The following is a 22,642-nucleotide window of genomic DNA, read 5'->3' as shown; positions in this document are numbered from 1 at the left end:
AAAAAATTTTCCATGGCGTTTTCCGTGTTAGCACTTCATGATCAGACACTCTGACCGGTAAGCTTTTCATTGCACTAAAGAAATGGGTGCCATGAAAATTGGTTGTCAGTCCCTTTAAAGAGGGCCTGGGAACAAACGCTGCAGGAACAGTTTAACGATCCCGCTGACCCCTGCTTATGGATGAAAGAAGAGAGTCAATGACGTTCCAATTGATATTTAGATGGTCAGCTGCTGATGAGCAAAAAATGTGATAGTGTACAGCAGATAAGTGATGGTATGTTGGAATAACTGCCATATGAAGCCAACAGACAAGGAAAGCATAGGAGGAATTATACTCTCACTTTTAAAGGAACATGTGGCTACACTCACCTGAGCATCAATCTGGGTGAACTGCCACATCCACAGAGGGTTGTAGAGGAATGGTCGAAGGTCGAAGCGGTTGTCGTCCGGGCTGTATGACTCAGCGTGGTATGACGGTGTGATCACAGTCATCTTGTGACGGTTGATGGAGTAGGTTCTGAAGAAATGCTTCACTTTTTCTGCAACCTTCAGTGTCAGAACAAAAGATTATGCAGATACAATGCACATGCTAAAATCTATGTGAAGTCGTTAAGTAAATGCTATACAGCTAAATGCAATTTATACAGGTGTCTTCATTCTCATTTTCTGCAACATGTAATCTGTCGCAATGTTTCATGAAAGGGAAAAATTGGCATCCACCCAAATTGTAGTGCGAAACTACAAATGAAACCCATACGGGTTTCTCAGAAAGCCATAGTTCTCTTTCTGAGAAACCCGTATGGATTTCCTTTGTAGTTTCGTGCTACAATTCGGGTGGATGCCAATTTTCCCCTTTCATGTACTTTCCTCCACCTTGCGGGCTTCCGCAGAACTGATTTGTTGTATTCAACGTTTATGTTCAAGCATAGCGCAGGTCCCAACTTTAATGTCATGCAACACTTATGTTTATGCACAGCACAGATCACAACTTTAATGTCATGCAACACTTATGTTTATGCACAGCACAGATCACAACTTTAACACCACACAATGTATATGTTTATGCAGAGCACAGGTATCAACTGTAATGTCACGCAACGTTTTTACGTTTATGCACAGGTCACCACTTTAACGTCATGCAACGTTTATGTTTATGCCCAGCACAGATCAGAACATCATGCATGTTTACGTTTTGCATAGCACAGGTCAGGACTTTAACGTCATGCAATGTTTTTGTTTATACCCTACACTGTTCATAAGCTATGCCAGAATGCAAGCGCTAAGTTATGCAGATGCACAGTGTGAGGTGACACGGTGATGGCGTAAAAATGAAGGCAATGTATGATGCTTGCTGAGAGAATGGTGCTGACACGTTCATGCACAGAGAAGTACCACATATACACAAATGCATTTAAAGGGGCCCTGAAACACTTTACTAACTAATCATAGAATGGCCTCACTGTTACAAGATGCTTCATGGATGTCATGCTGCAAAAATTTTTCGTATTTTTCAACTATAAGTGGAGTTATTGCACCAATATCAGGCTTTCTCTCTCTCTTCATCTCTGCTAGCGCGCTGGAAGCTGTACAGCAGAGAAGGCAAGAGGGCAAAGCCCCTCCCAAAAGTAGAGCGTAGTAGTGATGAAGGGACATATCGTGGCATCCCGTGGCGGCAGTGGTAGGCGCTACGCTACACAGCACACTGCTGCTATCACAGAGGCCACACACAGCAGATGTAGTTACGCGCAGAGCAAAGATTAAATGATTTTTGCGTTTTTTCAAGATTGCAGACAGGTATATTTTTCATTTTTTAAACTCAAAATTAGCAATTACATATTACTGAGAAGGCTCTCCCGATCACGAAATCAGCCAATAGCGTTGGTGGGTCCAGCTGCTTACGTTGATGCTACATGACGAGATTGCAGAAGCGAGAATAAACAATCTTTCCCCGTGTTTGACAGGAGATTGTAAATTCCATGCTGCATGCAGTGTAGTAATATTAGGCTCGCATGTTCACAGCAACCTCCACGAAAGATTCTCAACGTTGTGTTACCATGTTCAAAAAGTGCTTTAGCGCCTCTTTAAGAGAATTCTATGCCTCCTGTGTCACAGTGGTACATACCTGATGGCCCAAGATTGGAATAGCCCAAATATAGGAAATTTCACAAAATCAAACAAGCCGCTCAGTATTATGCGGTATTCCATTGAGGTCTGTATGCATTAGAGATACTTATGAGCTGACATGATAGGTGCAAATTTTATATCATGATTTATTGTTTTATTACAAAGAACAGAGGTGTGCACACTAGTACTACATTGTTGGTCCGTGTACAGTGTTAATACATATACTGGCTTGCTGGAGCAACACAGAACGCTTACATAGTGTTTTTGTGTTTTAGTCTACCAAATTCCTTAGAGATTGCCTAAAAACATAGTGCAAATTGAGCAGTTGAGGTGGATTACCTGAAGATCCTGATGTTACTCACACGACAAATTGCCATGTCCCGCTATTTGCTTATTCATTTTATAGCCTTCCAGTTATAAGGTTAAAAAAACACTTGTTCCAATTTCGCTGGGTTGTCTTGCTGCTATGCTAGGCAGCATGAGTATCAGCATAGCAGACAACTGAGTGAACCAGAGCGAGCGCCAAAACATCACAATGTCCTTCTCCGATGTGACCACCTTGTGCGTCATGACTTCACAACATGTGCATATCCTGGGAAACGATAACGAGACCGGTTTGTAGAAAAGTTATTACAGTAACTTAATTACAGAGCGCTGAGGCTTGTCTGTGTTTTTCATAGGGTTTCAAGGTCAAGGACCTTCATTTGAGGGGCCCTTAAACCCCTTCTGATAATTTGAAATACATTCACGTTGCTCCTCTCTGGGCTTTTCCAGTCTTCCCATGTCGTGATGTTAACAGGCTCACGCATGTGATGTCACCAAAGTAAAAGCTGTTGATTTGTCCATATACATATGAGGGAGATCAGTTCCGATATGTCTGCTAGCAACTGTGCTCTTTCCCATTGTCTCACTTGCCGGTTGGGTACCATCAACTGATTTCATCTTTTGTAGTGTGTTTTGTATTGAGCGGTGGAAACAGCACACAGCCGGAAAGTGTGAAGTCCTGCTAAGCAGAAGTGAATGGTGTCCTCAAACAAGAGAGTCAACGTGACATTCGGTACCAGCAGTGTCCCCACGTTTTCTAGAGAAGTATGTGGCGAGGAGGGGAGAGCAACTGTGGGGACGGTAGCAAAAGCAAGAAGGAAACCGCTCCCTCACCTTTGAGCTTGAGGCAAAAAAATGTGGCAAAATAAAGTCTAAAATGTTATGCCAGAACTCCTTTAAAGAATCAAACGCTGCTTACCTGAAACGGTGTCCACTTGTTCTGCCACTGGTGGACCAATTTGCTGAACATCGAGTATGGCCCGCAGGCAAGCTGTTTCCTCAGTCGTCCATACGTGCTAAGTTCCTCGTACGTCATCCCCATGTCAGCCTGCGTAGATCACGTCTGCCAGTCATTGACTGACTCCAAAATGCTGCCTCAATTTGAGGCGCACAACTAAAATTTTCTAAATGAGCTGAATAAGGATGTTAGAAAAAGGCAAGCTTTTAATATCAAACTGAATACTATATGCTTTCCTGATTCTGAAAGTAAGTACTGTATAAAGAGAGTATCATTATGCATATTATTTGAATAAGGACATTAGAAAAAATACCACACTTACAAAGATAGAGAGGTTTAGGCCTATTGTTGAACCAACTATGACAAAAAGACAAAAAACAAGGACACTACACAGGAGAAACAATAACAATAAAGAATCTATCAGCAATTTCTACAGTGTCAAGATGATAAGCAGATTGGTAAAAGAAATGGAAGAAACAATGTGTAACCATTTTTCTAACAAATGAAACTTTGCACTGTTTATATAGAGAAGTTATTACATCCCCTTTTCTAACTTTTTGTTATTTTGTACTAGACCTGTCTGAAATGTATGCTGGCTATTTAGTGGGTTGTGTTGGAGTTGCAGACTCTACATTGTAACATATTTGTTTATGCAGTTCACATTACGCTAAACCAACTACCTGGCCATTCACACCAATTGCATTTCATGCATCCTTCCATTCAGCAATTAGTGGACGTAAACCACAGCAATTCCCACAGCAGGTTGAATCCAAACTCAGTTAAACAGTATTCAAAGCTAAGACAATGAATTAACGATCAAACATACCTCATCACTTTGTACGGTGTGCCCGTCTTTCAGCGGCGTCAACTCCGCAGTCGGCGTGGCCTTGAGTATGCTGAGACAATTTAAAACGGTTGCAACATGTCCTCATTTGCATGTACATCACGTGCCAAGTGCTTCAGGTGAGCGTGCAACATATCAAACTACTCACTCATTGAGCGCCGACAACTTAAAAGTTTCGCAGGCATATTTCAGGAACCGCTTCAAGTCAACTTTGCTGATACCTCCTATTGGGTTGATGTCCCCGCTTGAACAATCGTACTTGGTCAGGTAGCCTCGAAGCCTGCGTGAAAGCACATGACAGGTTCGGCAAGCTGGAAATCTGTAAACATAAGTGATCGGACAAGGCTGCTGCGCAATGCCAATGTTGCCATCAGTTGCATGCAGTGGTCTTGGCAACCGAACTACAAATGTGAGTGCATGCTCATTTCTTGTCCATACATAAAAAAAGAACTTCACAGAAGCACACCAATCCGAGTAGCTTGCACATCAGAGACAGTGAACCACTGTCTTCACATTCTCCTCAACAGTTTTTCCATAAAAGCAGCTTGGCGAGAAATTGAAGTGACCTTGTAAACTCATAACTTTTCACAGACCGGCGTCTTACCACCTTTCGCATTAAAAAAAAATACTCTTTGTGCTAAGATGGCGATATGTTGGCTTTGGTAGTGAATGAATTAAACTTAGGACACTTTAAAAACAACCCTAAGGGGTCCCTATAAGGTTGAATTGCCGCATGTTTGTACATAGTCTTGAGAAATATGAGCGAGAACATCGGATATGTTTTCAAGAAGCAACTTCTCATGATGTGCAAATTGAAATGCGGCATTTTAAGATGCAGCAGGTAGCTTTCCCTCTATTCTTTAGTGGCAATTAAGCACTTTTGTGCTTGGAGTGGGTGTGTAGCCCCTATAGCATTTTGAATGCAATATTTTTTGTTTCCTTTCATAATGCTCGAGCGGGCACACGTACACTGGAAAGGCAACATACCCTTCGTCCACATTGCCAGTCGCAAGAACCAATAGACCACCAGGTCGGTCTCGAGCCCAAAGAATGAGCTGCGCAAACAAGTAAGCCAGGACCATTCGTAGCCTGGCCTGGACATTCTGCAGGGCCAGATCTTCTCGTGAGCCGCCGCCCAGGACACGAAATTTGGGAATGCGACCCGTCAGCGTAGAAAAGATCGCAACAACGGCCGTCACAGCTGCGTCAATGGCTACTGTCATGTGATAGCTGCAGCAAAAAAGGGAGAAACGCAAAATGAAATTCGGTGTGGTATGTGGTAGCGACACTTCACAGCAAAGTGTATGGCAGGAGCAATGCTTGAACTGCATTCTGCAGACTTCACTGGCCACCATATTTTGGCAGTTAGGACCATAGAAAAATTCTCTGCCAACCAATGAACTTTAGATTTCATTGCACCACACACAACAAGAAGGGTTGGGGAGGGGAGGATAATATGCATTTAGGTTTGCTCTGAGCACACACTTGTTGTTGGATACATACACACATTATTAACAAAAAATTCACAGTGTCTCTTATGTTATCCCTCAGATGACTTCCGGCGAAAGCCCAAGTGCCGATGCATTCAAGACATTAAAGAGGGACACGTGACGTACACGCCCCCCTTAATTCCCTTAGTCATCCCTCTTAATTCGCTTACTCATCCCTCTTAATTCAGTTACTCATCCTCTTAATTTGCTTAGTAATCCCTCTTAACTCCAAAGGTCCAGTGTTCGACTCCCACCCAAAGTCGTGGGTTTGAGTGCATTAATTTGCTCTATCTTAATTAACTGTGTCCTAATTCACCTTCAGTAACACCAAAGGTTGTGGGTTTGCATGTCTTAATTAACTATATATTAAGTGCATATGCCTTAACCAACTTCACCATAATTACCACAATAGTGGTAGGTTTGACTCTCACCAAAGGTCTAGGCTTTGACTTTCACCAAAGGCCGAGGGCTTGACTCTGACCAAGGGTCGTGGGTTCGAGTGCCTTAACTACAGCTTAATTAACTGTGCCTGAATTAGCGTCGCCTTCATTAACACCAAAGGTCATGGGTTCGACCCCCACCAAAGGTCGACGGTTCGTAGCCGTCACTAACACCAAAGATTGTGGTTTTGACTCCCACCAAAGGTTGAGGGTTTGTAGCATTTTTGCACCTTTCATGTTGTCAATGCGTTTTCGCTGAAGGTCGACTAACTAATGAGACATATAAGGCTTTCACCTTAATTATTTCACGTTAGACACAGTGCTCCAGCTAACAAGTCTGGGCTGAATGATGGCTCTTGGCACATGCGTCCATTGTCTCTTTCTCTTCCTTCTCCTCTCCCTTCTTTTACATGCATTTCCAAGCTGTATATAAACGGTGTTTTTTTGCTGCCTGCGATATTGGTCTGAGGTTCATCTCGTACGTGCCGGCTTAGGCCAGCAGTACGTAACACACAGCAAAGTTAGAACAGCAGAGACCGACAACATTGTTTCCAGATCAGTGACGTTATCAGTGACTCTGCTTTTGCTGATTTCACCTTGTTCAGAGACTTCACTAAATAACTCGCTCGAAGTGGGTATCCCTCTGGTATATGCTGTCTTACACTGCTACAAGAGGGCAGCACAGGCTCCATCACAATTTCTTTAATGCATGCATTTTCGCAACATTGTGCTGCCCCACCTTTTGCCAGCTTTAAAACATTTTTGTGTACTGAATTTATTTTTCATAAAGTTCTAAGCATTAAAATAGTAGAACGAGCCCAAGTTCGTAAACATTATGAAAAATTCGCGAGAGTTGGTAGGTATAGAAAAAGGGTAGCCTGGACATTGAACTGCGAACAGTTTAATTTAAGGGTTCTAACAGCTCAAAGATGGTTGGTTGTGGCTGCAGGCATGGTGCAAAAAAAAAAAAAAGTTAATGTGTGTGTCACATCGTTTCTTGTAGTGCAGGTCAGAAGTACTGACCTCCGATTGGTCAGTACTCCTACAAGTACTATATAGTCATCCAAGTGTTGCTTTATCCACTTTAACACAACCTTCCAAGTAAATTTAAAGGTCCATTTTTTTTTTTGAACGAACACAATGCAGTTTTTTTCTTGCCACTGTAACCAGGCAAACATGTTTCTCAGGAGCAGATGCACCATCTCATCACCTTCCGATCTGGTTGGCCAGGTCCTTGGAAAGTGCTCGCGTCTCACGCGACGAGTTCTCTGTGCCCATGTAGCACGTGACAAGGACTCGGTTGCAGAGTTCTCGCGGCTCCCTTGGCACATATTCAGGGTCGCCCACGATGCGCCTGGCGTCCCTCAACACGTCTGGGTCTGGGATAAAGAAAGCAGCACGTTGTGCAGAGGACACCGGCTCAACGACAAAACTGGTAACTAACGGATATGCATTAGCTGAACTGCTAACAAGTAGTGCATCATAGACAAGATAACACATACTGTGAATGATGGGATCGTCACCAAATTACCACATAATATACCTGATTCTAATACACTCCCGAATACAACTTGCGGTTAGCTTTCATGTTTTAGAGTTCGAACAAAGAGAAAAAATTGCACCGATACATAATGTGCACCCAGTTTTATATGTGAAAAGGAAAAATTGTCATAAACCTGAAATGCAACATGAAGTTAAAAAAAAAGAAAAAAAAAACACCGTATGGGTTTCTCAGAAGAAAAGCCTTGCGGTTGAAGAAAAATTCTTCCTGATACAAGATGGGTCTCTTTCTTTATAAGTTTGTGCTACATTTCGGGTGTATCCCCAACATTTCCCTTTCATGTACTTTCCTCCACCTTGTGGACTTCCACAGAAATCATTTGCGAATTTTATACCATGTAAAAAGTAGCATGCCATTTGTTTTTGTTGTCAGAAAAGCGTGAGACCCACAGAATTTACTTTCACAGAATGGAAACTTGTTCACGCTTATTCGCCACAGTCGTGCCCGTCACACAGCCCTCTATCGGTGTCTATGGGGCAAGGCATGTTGCGCTTCATGCAACTTCATGTGTCCAATATTTTGCACTTCTTTAATGACTATACCACAATTGTGAACAGTACGGGGGCCTGTGCTTCGAGATTAACCACTATACCAGCTAATCCTGCAATGTGCACAATTTTTCGGGAACACTAGAAAGGTACGATGTGGCTCTGTTTCCATTAGCTTAGTATGTAAAATAACTTCTCTTTCATGTGACTTTTCACAATGAAAGTCGAGCGCTGTCATCGTCACGAAAACTTCCGCTGTTGCCATCTTGCGATGATAATGGCGACAATGCTGGATCCGACGGCAGGCTGTTGCCAACCATGTGAAGGGTGGTTTTGTCTCGTATCGGATCGCAACATGCGGGCAATGTTCAGACCCATTTCGTTGGGAAAGAAAGTATGCTATAGAATCGGGTAAATACAGTGAGGTATGCGCACTTCAGATGAACTTACCGCCATTCTTCACGGCTGCACAGACGAGGCGACACATGGAAAACACGATTGTTGCGACGCTGGCGCTGTCGATGCCACCGCTCAGCGGGACAAAGAACCCGCCCTGCCCACTGCGTCGCAGGTAGTCCCAGAGCCAGCAGGCAGGTCCCAAGCTGCACATCAAGCCACAGTGAGCTTGGCAATGTCATGGTGGTGAAACAGCGCAACTGACAACAGCTGAATAGAAAAGCCTAAAGTTTACAGGGGACAGCTGTTGTCCTGCGCAATTCCTTACTCTTTATTTGCCGTCTGTTGTGCCGTTTCACAATTACGAATGGACTCCAACTTCTCACTCTCACCTCGATTGGCAATAGCGCTCGAGTACAATACAAATGCAAGACGCAGGACATAGATAGACGCGACGAGGACAAGCGTTGTGACGGATGGGCTATTGGCGAATTTCCATGGCGATAAGACACAATGCATAATGACGAGATGCAATAACAACAAGCAAAGACGAACAAACTAGCCCAACCTGTCACACTTCTATTGGCAATGCCAGCAACCTGGCTACATGATAAGCACAAGGAAAGCGCAGTGCAAAACATGTTATGGGATGCTTATACGCTGCATTGGCGTACATGCTGCAAGAGTGCTGCACTCCAACATCAGCTATTGGCATGAATTTTTAAAATGAACCCAAAATGTGTTCCAACCCTTGTTTGCCATCATTATTTGGTCGACAGCAACCGTATGTATGGATGAGCTGAATGACCCACGCGCTACAACTTTGAAACTTTGTCTAAGTGCACCTTCAAACGTCAGTCAATGCCTGCACTCTATCTCACCAATTCCACGCGGTGAAACCTGTGCATGCTGACAATCAACCAGGAATGAGCGCTAGTTGTGTGTCTCGGTAAAGGAAGAAAGCTCCCGCTGTGTGTGCCACTGTTTTTGTCATTGCTCCATTAAACTGGTTTCACGCACAGGAGGGTCAGCGATGGAGAACAGGTAAGCCTTTCTTCCAGTTTTCATTGCTATTCACTTGACAAGAGCGGCAGCTTTTCCAGCAATGTACGGAATTCGATGCCCTAGTTAAGACACGGCTACACACAGCAATTTCCAGTAGAAAAATGTGGGAGGTATTCCACTCCATTTCTTTCTGCAAAAGGTTTCATTCCAGCATGAGATCACAGTTCGCTTTCAACAGGAAGTGGGCAAATGACTTGAGCATTTACCTCTAGAGTAAGCAGCTATAATCATGTCTCGGTTACTCACGCGATCTCTTCCTCTGGTGTTGGGAAGGCCCAGCTGATTATTGGACTTGGTGGAACGGACATGTCGGCAGTGCTGGAGAGGGCGTAGTCGACCACAACGCGTGGGTAGCCTTCCGATTCTGCCCCCTGAAATGATTGTCAAGGATGTTCACAGCAAGTGCGATTTGTGAGACTAAAACCTGCAGTGTTTTCTAAAGTGATTACGGCAGTAGTGTGATACATTAAATGACAACAAGTCATGCACTAAAAGAAAGTGCACGACTTAACAGCAATCCAAACTTATTCTGCTTTTTATTTATCATACTACAACACTGAAAGTTGCCAAGTTGAAAGGGTAGAAATGTAATTCCACAAACGTTTTTTTTATTTTGCTCTGAGACTTTCGAAGTTTGAGCGTTTCTTGTGTTGTCAAATTTTTAGTTATAAACCTAGTGGTCCAAGCATGTGTGGTGTTTGTGTCCATGTCCAACAAACACTGGTATAGTCTCAATGGCCATAGAAACATGGTGAGCTAACACAGTGAGTTAAAGGGCCCTGCAGCATTTTTTGAACATGGTGAAAAGACTGGTGCAGTCGCTAAGTAATAGTATAATGAGCCAAATATTCCTGTATATGCAGCTGAGAGCCCACAATTCTACTCGAATTATTCACCCGATCTTTCTTTCAACTTTTTCAAAGCCTCACCACTTCTTTTCTTACTTTTACATGCGAGCAAACGAGATGGCAACTTGATGGATTTCTCAGACAATCATAGCTAACCAATCCCTCGAGCAATAAAAATGTGGAGAAATCAGTCTAATCAGTGACGGGAGGGTGACACTACCTGGTGGCAAAAAACGATACCAGTGAGATGGACGGTATGACATAAGGTCGCTCCACAGAATTTTGCTGTCCCGTCAGTAAACAAGGTTGGTGGCGAGATTGACGAAGCATGGTGAGCATTATATTCCCTGAAGCGCAGTCGCAGAGCTCAAATTTGAGTGCAGTAAAATCTATTAAAAGGGGAGGCTTGTCAGCAGTACCATGTGGTTGTTGAAAACAATACAAGGCACATCCAAAAGCTTTTGTCTAGAAATTATTTTGGAGGAGGTGTCCTAATAGACACATTCCACACCCTTCAATAGTGTGTGAGTGCTCCTTAAAAGGTCAACTGTGACAAAATTTCGTTTTGGCTAAAGCAGTTATGAATGATAATTATACACTATAGAAGCAATCTTGGCAAATCTGCTGGGTCGGTATCTTGCCTATATATTTGTGTATGTAAATTACACCGGCAATAAAAAAGAAAAGGTAAGTCCTGGGGATAATACAAACTGGTCCCAGAGATATTGCTAACGGAGGTGGCCTGGGGCAACAAAGTACATTAAACACCAAAAGCAGATAAAAGAGTGAGAGGCATAAATATGCACAGAGTGCGCATGAGACAGAAGCATTGAGCGGAACAGGAACATCTTCATTCCGCAGCAATGTGGGATTCAGAATTCCAATGCACGTTGGCTCATAAACCCTTTAAGGGTGAAGAGCAGCATTAAGTGGCGGCGATAAGCACCAGTGTGCATGACAAGATTTACGCCCAAAAAAGTAAAGCGGAGCAGTTCCAATATGCAGCAAAGAATGGCTTGGAACTCGCGTTCCAAGCCATTCCAAACTAGACTCTGCCTTTGCGGGTGAAAACAATTACTGCAATTGAACTCGTGCAGGCTGACTTTGGAGTGCAATGTGTGTCGTATTGTTTTTCGTTGGACATGTCTGCAGTGTTGGAGCATCGCAAGTTTTCGTTGAGTGAGCCGTTTCTCAGTGAAAACGTGTTCAACTTTGTTGTGCGTACTATATTTGCAAATGGTTCCTAGAGAAACAATGGCGTTCGTTGCATGCACGCACAGAGGCACAATAAAGGAAAAGTAGCTTCGCGCATGCCAACCCCCATAGTTCTCGGGATCTGCATAACTTATTTTAGTTTCGATATTATTACAAATGTGTATTTTTGCAAGCTTTTCACAATGCGTTCCCCCATTCACACTTCAAACGTAAAGTACACTATCTGGAACTAGGCTCTTTATGTAGTGCAAAATTTTGTTGCAGCTCGCCTTTGAGTGCTGACAGCAAAGTTTTGCCACTAAGGGTGTGATCACCAAAGGCTATGCTATGTTAAAACAGAAAGTGGTAAGGAACGTTCAAAATATCAGCTTGCTGGCCCTGGGATCACCTGCAAATAAAAGGCTTGCAACAGGAACATTTATCAAATTTTCCCTATACATTATTTCAACCGTGACGAAGCACTCACTTTCAGCGTTCGACTTCTGTTCTTTACTTTGTAGGCTCTGACGTCCTCCAGGTCTAATGTAGCAGTTGTGACTTCCTGTAAAATACACACACACACACACTCAAAAAAGGTTTTGTACTTAATCTCACTTTACTAAAAATTAATTAATTCTACCTTCCTTCAAATGAATGAATTTGTCCAGCTTCCAACCGATGTCATGCCATTCTTCCATTCAAAGGATCATTAAATAGAAAAATCACTTAAGCTACACTAGTAAATTACACTTCTGCAACACACACATTCCTAATGCCAGAAAAGGATGCAAGAACAACCTACAGTTAGTGACATTGCCTTAACGGTGGCGCACCAGCTTGCTGCAATGTCATGGATTTTTGTGGTGTCTGCTTGGGCAAAGTTTATTTATTTATTTATTTATTTACTCATTTATTCACATATTCTCAGGCCTGGGAGGCATTTCAGAGAAGAGTGGGAGTGTGAACAACAACAAAGAAGTATAGGAGATGGTACATTTCATTACAGCAGCTCAACTGCAGACTCGAAGGATACAGTTAATTTTTTAGTAAATTCTTGTGTTGGCAAGGATGGGCTACATTGCATTCGAAGAGAGACGAAGTGGGCATGTGCAATTGGACATGCACCCATTCTAGGCAAATCGCTCAGAGAGGATGCGTCAGTGGGACACAAGGCACTTTAAATGTATTTAGACATGTGCTGTACTTCTCTGTGCATACACCTCCTTATCAATAGTCTATACTTGACAAGGATCATGCATCACATTCATTCTCGCGACAGCTGATGGCCGACAGCTGCGGGCAACCAGGCTGTGCTCATGCCATGCACTGCCAACTGAAACACGTTTCGAGTCATTTAGGATTCCAACATTGTGTTGGATCTACATGTTTTTAAGTACCTCAAAAGGCCCTTTTGAGGGAAGGAGGGGTAGTAAGTAAATAAAGTACACATGGGCAAAGCCCAGACAGTTCAATAGAATGGCACAAAAAGAAGTAATATACATAGTAACACTATCAAAATGAGGACAGCAGTCATTTACAGGTGAATGAAGAAAATCACAAGAAAAATAATTCAACAAAAACAAGTTCAACAGTCACAATCAAAAACATTTACTGTGCTACAATGGCATATATTGAAACCTATGTCAGAATGACATACGAGCACTAGAGTTTTGGCACGAGATCAAGAAAGTGGAAGCTTGGGTCTTCATTTTCACTTTTAGTAATCAACCACCTACCTCAAAATTAATGAAACTAGAGTTTTGAAAGATTGCTTATTCGTGCATAACGATTTAGTGTTTCTTTCTGGTGTCCCTTTAAACACAGTCACAGAAAAGCGATGAAGCTAAATATCAAACAGCACTGGTCACTCTACCATCACAAGACATTTGACACTCAGCAAAACTAAAGAGCTTACTTACATTATTTATAACTATTTACAAGGGTTAGAGTTCCAAAGAAGCATGTGGGCTACTAGAGATGCCATGGTGGAGGAGGGCCTTGCATTTAGCTTGACCTGGAGACTGGAAGCACTGACAAAGTCAGCCATCACCAGCCCCCCCCCCTCCCTCATCCCCTCAGCCCCCCCGCCGTCGGCCCCCCAAACTGCCTCAACTTTGTCCACTCAAGAGGTAGCAACCCTAAACCCACATTGTTATTCATACTACTGAAAGCTAACGGACAAATAGTGGCATTGAGATTCAGAAAAGCAAGGTAGGTTCGCAAATAAATGCTTACGACTTCTTCCAAGGCAAACTGCTTGGCTATGGCAGCAAACTCGCCGTTGATGGCGATGCTGGAGCAGCCCTGGTAGTAGACACGTTCACCATCGCAGCCTCTCAGGTTGGAAAACATGTAGATGCCACCGCACTGTCAGAAGAAAGGTGACACAACCAACTGTAGCTTTAGTTCTAAACACGGAAAAGCTGCTGGCACCTTCAAATTCTAATTAATTTGGATTCAAATGTCGTAATGTAGATATGAATAAACTGTTTGGAGTCATTACAGTAGTGTGGGGTTCAGTACAAAAGTATGATTGCAGGTGCAGCACCATTCTGTCATTATCTAGAAAAAAATAAATTCTCTATACAATGCGAAAACCATCGTTGCTTCATTAAATGGTTCATAAACAGAATAAGTAAGAACAATATCTAAAGGGCTAGCATGTAAATAGAATATGTGGTGTACAATACAGCATGTGATAACAAGGTGCAAAGTATGAACAGATGTATGTAATCCAGTAACATAGTATGCATGAAATTTACCTTGTGACAACAGGGATAAAAAATATTTTGCCAGTAGAGCTTTTGCCAAATTGCCGCTAAAAGTTGCCAATGAAACTTTTAGCGGCAATGGTAGACTGTTTCTTGAATACCTGTTCACATTGTGTGGTTAGTGGCATATATTTCTTCCAAGGTTATCTGTTCAGACAAAGTTATTACAGTTTATCATAGTAAAGTATTGTTGTTGTAAGTGGACTGCATAGAAGAAGCGTTTGCTGCAGCACTTGAACACAATTCACAGTTGTGAATGTAATCTATAATCTATAATCAAGAAATGAAACGCTCACCTTCGCTGTAGCTGACTTGATTCTGTCACACACAACATAGTTCTTTCGTAGCTCATGATAAGATCCACTTCCATTGACTATGATCTCAGCACCGTCCAGCGACGCCATTATGTGGGAGCTGATGTCATTTGAACAAAACAAATACGTTTTCCTTCTTATTAACAGAGACTGATAAGCAGCACGGGCATCAACAAAGTAATTGACCTGCCTGTTTTTAATAGCACACCTTTAATGCTGTCTGCCTGCACACGACTGCATGAGTTTGTGTATTGATAACATCCTAAAGGGCATTTTGGTAGTACTGCAAGTTAAATTTGATAATAAAGTTACTTTTAATCAACTTTGCTTTGCTCAAATACACGCTGCACAGTATTGAAAGTCAAGCAGCTTTGCAGGCAATTTTGCAACAAGTTTCTGTGACTTCAGGTTTTCTTGCTGAAGGCGCCTGTCAGGGTTCTGCGCTATGACAAAAATATGACAACTATGACAACGCTATGACAACAGCAAATATTTCCGCTTACGCATCTGCCAATGGCAGACCCTTCTTATATTTACACACACGGTTTCCAAGAGAGTTACAGTTTCACTTCCTGAACACGATGCTACATTTAGCAAGTGATGATCAGAATACCAAGTTGCAATAGCTTTCCTATAAGCAGGACTCTCTCGCTGCTGCCAATTTTGCTTCACAGTTACATCCTAGTTTTGTAAAGAAAAAAATATTATTTCCAAATGTATAATAAATGCTGCATACATGAGCTCAAGGTAGAAAATGGATTTCTAATACAATCGATTCCCATTAATTCGACCACATTTAATATGTCTTTTCGGTTAATTCGAATGCACGAGAAAGTCCCGAAAAGCAACTAAGCATTGCTATGGAAGGAAAACTTGTTTAGTTCGAACGTAAAAGCAAAGCTGTTTCGGTTAACTGGATTCCTACCAACCCTCAACGGTGCCCCCTTAGGTGTGCAATGGTTACCAAAAGGTTGAAAACACAAATTCAGTAGATGGTGCCGCTGCTTCCCTAGGCATGAAGCTGTTTTACTTTACTTTTACTGTTCTTTTTAGAACTTTCAGAAGATTTCTTTTCTATCCAATCCTGATGGCAGTTCTTAAACATGATGGTGCTCCCTGCTACATGCTGATTGAGTGACGCTTCAATTGGAAAAAAAAGCAAAAAGCGTTACAGACTTCTTATAACAATAAACAAAGATCTGAATATGTTCATTTTGCCAGCATTTGTTAATTTGACCAAACGTTCAAGGGGATGGGAGTTGATTGTAGTTGGGCACATTAAGCAGATATACTCATTGCTGACTACCGGACAAAAATTTACGTCGTATCTCCTCAGGGAGTTATCTGAACGATGCGCAAGCATTTCGCAGTAATGATGCGGTGTTGAGTGCTTACACTCAGCACTGCAGCGACATGAACTGCTGCAGGAGGCGGCACAACATAAATTGATGAGGCAAGCAAACTACGGCAGGTGGCGGCTCCAGGTGCGCTGATGAAGTCCCGCTTGAAAGCGACAGCTGCGCCACAGTTCTGACTCACTAAGTGCGCGCCTGAGTGCACACGTAACGTGGTCACAGAGAACATGCTTGTGCCGTGTTGCTTGCGCGTTCGTTGTTGTATTTTTCCCCAGCTCACTGGCTCTACCTTGAAAGCGATCGCCTTAAGCGAAGGAGGGAGGGACGGACAGACAGTTTTCTCATTGGGTAACCATAGAAATGCTTATGCATTTAAAAGCAATCTTTCTCTTAGCAAAACTTAAGTGCCGAACACATACGACCAAAAGCTTCTGGAGGTCACAAGCACACTGCTATCGTGGTGCCGACAAAGAGGTCTATAGGAATTAAGCATTAAGATGGGTTTGCAGTCGAGTACCTCAGGGGATTCCAGAGCTCTTCGCAAATTTCAAATCCAATGCACGTATCCTTCGTTGAGATGAGGGCGTCCCCAATTGGCACCACTTTCTGCAAGATTTGAGAACATAAGCAACGTAATGAAGGTCACCAATCAGTTCAGCTGCTGTTTTAATGCATTTCGCAGAGACCAATGCCATTTGCGGTTACGCATGACTATGTTTCAGCAATGTTGTGAGGAACAGAACTAAAAGCAAGAAGTTTTTTCCTTTTTGAGAAACAGGCATGTGAGGAGTGAAAACAAACCTGGTCAGTTATTTCGGAGATCATGCGAGGCAGAAAAAATTCCTCAACACGATGAGGCTTCTGCCACGGCGTGAACCAGCGCGACTCGCGGTAGCAGCCGTCATCGCACATCATGAGCTTGGGGCGAATCAGCAGAATTTTCCTGCAGAATTCGGAAACTTTGGCTAATAAAGCGTCAAAGTGATAACAAGTACCTGCTAGTGCAAAGTGCGATGTACACATTATTCCAGGTTCATAGGAGGAAATGCGTTATCATATGATGCCTCGGAAAACTCACTTGTTTAAGAAGATGACTCTGCAGTTATAAGTGACGTTTCTGTGCATAACAGGCCTGCAAAGAAAGGGAAGACAGAGTTAAATATATATTTCTTAGCTTCTGTTCATGATTTGGCAGTGTCCTAAAAGCAAGAAGTACCATACTTACTCGATTCTAACGAGCACATATTTTTCAACAAAATCAACTAAAATAATGCAAGTGCGCAAGAATCAAGTATGAAACCAAAACTGCAATACGCGGTGTCCAAATTCAACCCCCTCCTCAGATCTTGCATCCTACCTTCCATTGTCATGCTTTGCTGTACTACAGGTTTTGGAAGTTCATGTGAGTGCTGGAAGTTTGTCCCCACTGGACACGACCTATAGTTGTTCAAGTTGCACTTCCAGTCACCTCAGAGTTTAAAGTTCCTTATTCTTTTTACAGCATAAGCTGTTATGGGCTCATTCCAATAGACATTTTGGTCGGTGATATTGTCTGCCACGGCCGCCTGTGTCCGTCACAGCTATCACGAAACCCCGTATGGAGGATTGACCAAGGAATGGTTGGATTGTCTCGAGGAAGAAAAAAGTGACATGCCTCCGTCATACATACATTAAAAACATACATGGCATAGCTGATTAAATCAAGCAGGCTAGGTCACTGTTTGTCACCAGCCCGTTTCAAAGGGGATGCCAATAAATCATCATAATCATCATCTTCGTTAGCATTGTATTGTGCAACTTGTCACGCGATGTGAGATGTGTGCTGCGGAGCGTCGACAAGTGCACACTTTGCATTGCACATGCACATTATTACACCAGGTGGCATGTCATGTAGCAGTTGCATAGGTAGTGCTACAAGGCAGTTTGCATTTCCTATCAAGTATGTGGCTCCTACCCACTATGGGGGATTGGCCAAGAAATGGATGGATTCTCTTGAGGAAAAAGAAGGAGATCAAGATGTATACAAATGCTAGAATGAGAAACACGTATAGCACGCCTGATTAGATCAAGCAGGGTAGATGACTGTTTGTCATCGCCACATTTCAAAGAGGATGCCAATAAACCATCAGCAGCTGCATCGAATCGCGCCACTTGTCGGGCGATGTGACATGCACGCCGCATGGCGTCAATACGTGCAAGCACTGCATTGCAGTTGCATTGTATTCCACTAGGTGTTCCAACATGTAGTGTTTACATGTAGCAGTTGCATGTTGCATGTAGCTGGACCTGGTTGATCCAATCAGGCTAGATGACTGTCACCACACCGTATCAAAGGGGAGGCCAATATATCATCATCATTAATGTCATTGTATCGTGCCATGGGTCAAGGGATGTGACACGTGCACCGTGTAGCCTCAATACCTGTATTTGCTCTTCAGTGCATTTTATGGCGCCTCCTCGCAAGGTATGAGCCACTGCTGAAGAAGCGAATCATTGAGCTATGCGCATTGCCACAACCAGGCAACGTCGGGCTCTGTAGATCGCTGTGCAGAGAGCAGCACAACCCATAGCTTGCCGTTGACGTCAGGCGGACAGTTCAGATCATTCTCGTGAAAACGACGCAAAGAGACTTCACAATTGAGAGCACTGTATTTTCCATTTTTGTCCTTGAAAGATCTGGACAATGAGTCCTCGTTACAATCGAGGGCTGATTAGAATTGGCGCCTTCACTAACCCTCAATATGACCTTAACAGTGGTGTAACAGCCACCTGACCTTTTGGAGCACATCCTGGCAGAGGCAAAATGCTGAGTTGGTGCAGCAAAAAGCAAACCTATACATTAGGTAGTCTCAATTATAACTGAAATAGTTAATAACCATAACAAAGTCGGCTTTATGCACATCAATGAAGCATTCGAAATATAAGTTACCGTACTGGTTTCTATAGTACGTAATTGAATGACTCTCCCTGTGCCCATATCGCAGTATAAAGCTGCTTCTACTATTTCAACTTCCAACAGGCGTTCGCATGTTCACGGTGCTGGTAGTATTTCTGGTAATGCTTACGAATGCCTGGGAGATTCTCGCTCATCAGCATGCAACCAGAAAAAAATACCCTCCCCCTCACCCACAAATCAGTGGAGTGGAAGCCACCAGCTGGCACAAAATTCAGACTGGGGTATTCTCCCACCTTAAATTACAGAATGCCATGTTCCCCACTCGCTACAGGCCCGACTGCCCGTGGTGCGGAGGCATACCAACATTACAACACATTACTTGGGATTATGAATCGCACCCGTTTGATAAAACACACCACACAATGGAGCAATGGGAGGCGCAGCCAACCAGCTCAGACCTGGCGGGACAACAGTCCTTCATAAGACAGGTCGAGTGGGCGGCCGAGGCCAGTGGGGCCTTGGACTAAAGGGTCTCCGACCACTGCACGTAAATCGTTTAAGTCAATAAATGTTTCTCTCTCTCTCTCTACCTCTTGACTGTCTCTACATTGTGACAATATGGAGGACAGGATGTAGAAGATGGTTGAAGGAGGAGGCAAAAGTTCACCAACTTACATGCCAATGTCGACCATAATCCCCTCGCATGTCGGATCACGGAGCAGAGACGCAAGGACTTCCCAGGAGTGAAGAAGAGTGTCGCTTTCATAGAAGTGGTCGGCACATCCATATCCCCTGAAACGGTGAACATGTCAATGAATTCATTCGTAAAAAAATGTAAAAGTGTAAATGCCTGACGTTTCTGTGATATACAATCTAACTTAAACTGTCTGTATTTCTCTAGTGATTACACGGTAGCTTGCACTCTCCTTAAAGAGGCCTGACAGTGCCAAGTTCACCTGAGCACTATGCAACAAACGACAGAAAAAAAAATACCTACGTTACTTCTAGTTCAGGGCCTGCTCGAAAGGATGCACCCCTCGCTTTTGCCTCTTTGATACCTTAATTAAAGAAGAAAAGTTCAAAGAATTAAGAAAAAGGCACTGCTGAGTTAGCAAAAGGACGTGAATGATGCGTGCGACTGAAAGATGTATTCACTTTTGAGAATTCGCTTGTAGTTTCCATCAAAATCCAGAGCCCACTGGTTAAGCGTGCATACAGCGAGAGTCACTTTTCGTCCCATTGCGACCTGCGAACAAAACAATCGACAAGCTTAGGTGATCAGAACACGTTTATAAGAAAACGGCAAAGCTTGACTTCGCGATCCACGCGAACTAAAAAGGCAGAGAGCGAAAATACAGATGGTATACACTACCGCACTGTTAGAGTAAGAAGCAGTTCTCGAGTTCCTTTAGAAACTACTACTACGTGTTGCTCGTGCTGTTTGGACGGCACGCATTGCGCACTGAGTCAGCTCAAGCATTCCGCGCAAGTCAAGGTTGCACAGCATTGGTTTCGAAAAATCCTTGACGCGGCCTTCAACGTATCTCACTAGCACGTAATGACTCTGTTCACGGGCAGCCGTAACTGCGAATTTCCGTAGGCCGTCACATTGACAAAAAGCTCGCGCTCGCTCGCGATTGTATAAGAAGAAGCCAGGGGATGGAAGAAAAAAGCAAGTACCGCGCCACTTGTTCAAACAGTAGCGGCGCCCGCGAAAGCGTCCTTCTTTCTTTCCGACAAAACGAAAACAGCTGTCGCCAACTCGTGCGTCGCCGCATGCAAAATAAAAGGCGTCATACCGCGACGGATTGAATATGAAGCACGTGCGCGACTCACCGAATGCGCAACACAGAGCCCTGATCAACGATGCACGAGGCGCGAAGCCGGTATTGCTAGCGGGAAAGTTTACTTTCGAGGCACGCAAAGTAGAACGAAGCGGCAGGTAACGCGTCGACGGCACGCCTCCATTAAAGCAAGGTTCACGCTTTGGTTTGCGTTGGTTCCTATGGATGGCGCCACAGTACCTAAGATTTAGTATGGTAGAAAGGTGGGCTAGATCAGTCTATATTGTTGGGCCGGTTGTGTGAGGAAGCTCTTTAGCTCGGACCCAACTCCGACGCGGCCTATTCAAACACATGTAAAAAGCAAAAACGTTTTTCTGAGATAACCCCTTGAGCGATTTTAATGTTATTTGTTGTATTTGAGAGAGAAAGGTAAAATATAGTGACTGTTAGAAGCGGAATTTTCATTTAAGGCCTGAGTTTTCTTAAAAAGATTTTCAAAAATTCGAAAGCTTGAAAAAATATAGAAATACGAAGTTTACAAATTAATTACTCTACATCAAGAACAGATATCGCGGTTCTGTAAACGGCACCCATTAGATCACTGAAAGCGGGCAAATTCGATATGTTATTTTATATCTTACGTTAATTTGTTACGTTGTATTTTCATATTACTACTTTTTGTAGATTCATGTGTAACATATCACTTTTGTCCGCTTTAGATGTACTATTACTTGCAATTCACAGAACTCTGATATACTTTCTTTTTGCAGATTTACAGAGTTGTAAACATAATAGTATCGTTTCCTGAAAATTTTCGATCTTCGCCAATTTTTAATAAAAGATTGACGACCTAGATCAAGAACTCAAAACCAACAGTCGCTAGATTTTGAGTTTTTCTTTTAAATACAACGAACCTCGTCAAATTTGGTGCAGTGGTTGCCGACAAAAACGAATTCTCCGTTTACGTGCATTTAGATAGGAGCACACGAGCTAAAGCTTCCCCCTAAAGAAAAGAAAAAAAAAAAGCTGGTGTCGCATTTATAGAATTTCTCTAGGACAGCTGTTTGGAACAAGGTCGACTATTTAACCTCTTCTCGCTTTATATGTATAATATTGAAAGCAAGCGTATCGGTCCGAGACTTCACTGTCGGTTCAGAGCGCGCAGTAGGATCTGCAGGAGATCGCTGCCAGATTTTCGGAGGCCCTAAGTTGGCGAATTCTGTCGATCAGAGGCACTAGGGGGCACACGTATGGGCACGTTCCTGAGGTCCCTAGATAAAACAAGTCTTCACAAGCTTTCACTTGTTTTATCTAGGGACCTTACGCGTTCCGTGCAGGGAATTTTCCCTTTTTCAGGGAATTTTCGGCCGCAATTTTGGACGAAGGGGAAGAAAGGAAATCTTTGTAATGTTGCAGGGGATTTTAGGATTGATAATGTAACTATTGCCTCTGAACAGGTCATCACTTTGACGATCCAAAGCACACATTTTAAGCACTACGGGCCAAACTTGGAGTCGGTCAATATTAAGGTCTAATACGTAATATTCGATGTTGAAAAGTCGATACGCAGTTTACTGCTCAGAAGCATTCAAAAGCTGCAATCACTGTAAGTTGATACGAGAGCTTTGTCTACGCGGAGGATATGTCGGGAACCGACATTAGAATTAAAGTGCCAGATTAGAATTTGAATTCTCATATTGCTCTCCGACCGATATGTTGAATAATGTGTGCGATGTTTTTGAACACAACTTTCTATTATAATATGCGCAGTTGACCTTATTATGTATATC

The 22,642-nt window shown here is 43.0% G+C and overlaps 1 protein-coding gene across 1 annotated transcript in view; it reads right to left on the bottom strand.

Annotated features, from left to right (window-relative positions):
- Nadsyn (NAD synthetase) overlaps positions 1–21,030 on the bottom strand; it is a 31,643-nt gene extending 10,613 nt beyond the window's left edge. Inside the window, exons 1-18 of the mRNA XM_050190875.3 lie at positions 20,905–21,030; positions 20,224–20,314; positions 20,066–20,126; positions 19,744–19,860; positions 17,251–17,304; positions 16,974–17,115; positions 16,690–16,778; positions 14,800–14,917; positions 13,968–14,099; positions 12,220–12,294; positions 9,937–10,061; positions 8,680–8,831; positions 7,391–7,559; positions 5,238–5,480; positions 4,399–4,530; positions 4,233–4,302; positions 3,368–3,496; positions 370–546 (exon numbers count right to left, since the gene is read on the bottom strand). Of these exons, the coding sequence (XP_050046832.2) occupies positions 370–546; positions 3,368–3,496; positions 4,233–4,302; positions 4,399–4,530; positions 5,238–5,480; positions 7,391–7,559; positions 8,680–8,831; positions 9,937–10,061; positions 12,220–12,294; positions 13,968–14,099; positions 14,800–14,917; positions 16,690–16,778; positions 16,974–17,115; positions 17,251–17,304; positions 19,744–19,860; positions 20,066–20,126; positions 20,224–20,308 (2,070 nt within the window). The 5' untranslated portion in view covers positions 20,309–20,314; positions 20,905–21,030. The remainder of the gene's footprint in view (positions 1–369; positions 547–3,367; positions 3,497–4,232; positions 4,303–4,398; positions 4,531–5,237; positions 5,481–7,390; positions 7,560–8,679; positions 8,832–9,936; positions 10,062–12,219; positions 12,295–13,967; positions 14,100–14,799; positions 14,918–16,689; positions 16,779–16,973; positions 17,116–17,250; positions 17,305–19,743; positions 19,861–20,065; positions 20,127–20,223; positions 20,315–20,904) is intronic.
- Positions 21,031–22,642: the final 1,612 nt, after the last annotated feature.

The sequence above is a fragment of the Dermacentor andersoni genome, chromosome 10 (assembly GCF_023375885.2).
Source record: "Dermacentor andersoni chromosome 10, qqDerAnde1_hic_scaffold, whole genome shotgun sequence".
Classification (NCBI taxonomy): domain Eukaryota; kingdom Metazoa; phylum Arthropoda; class Arachnida; order Ixodida; family Ixodidae; genus Dermacentor; species Dermacentor andersoni.
The sequence above is the reverse complement of the archived record's forward strand: the minus strand, read 5'-3'. Positions and strand labels throughout refer to the sequence as shown.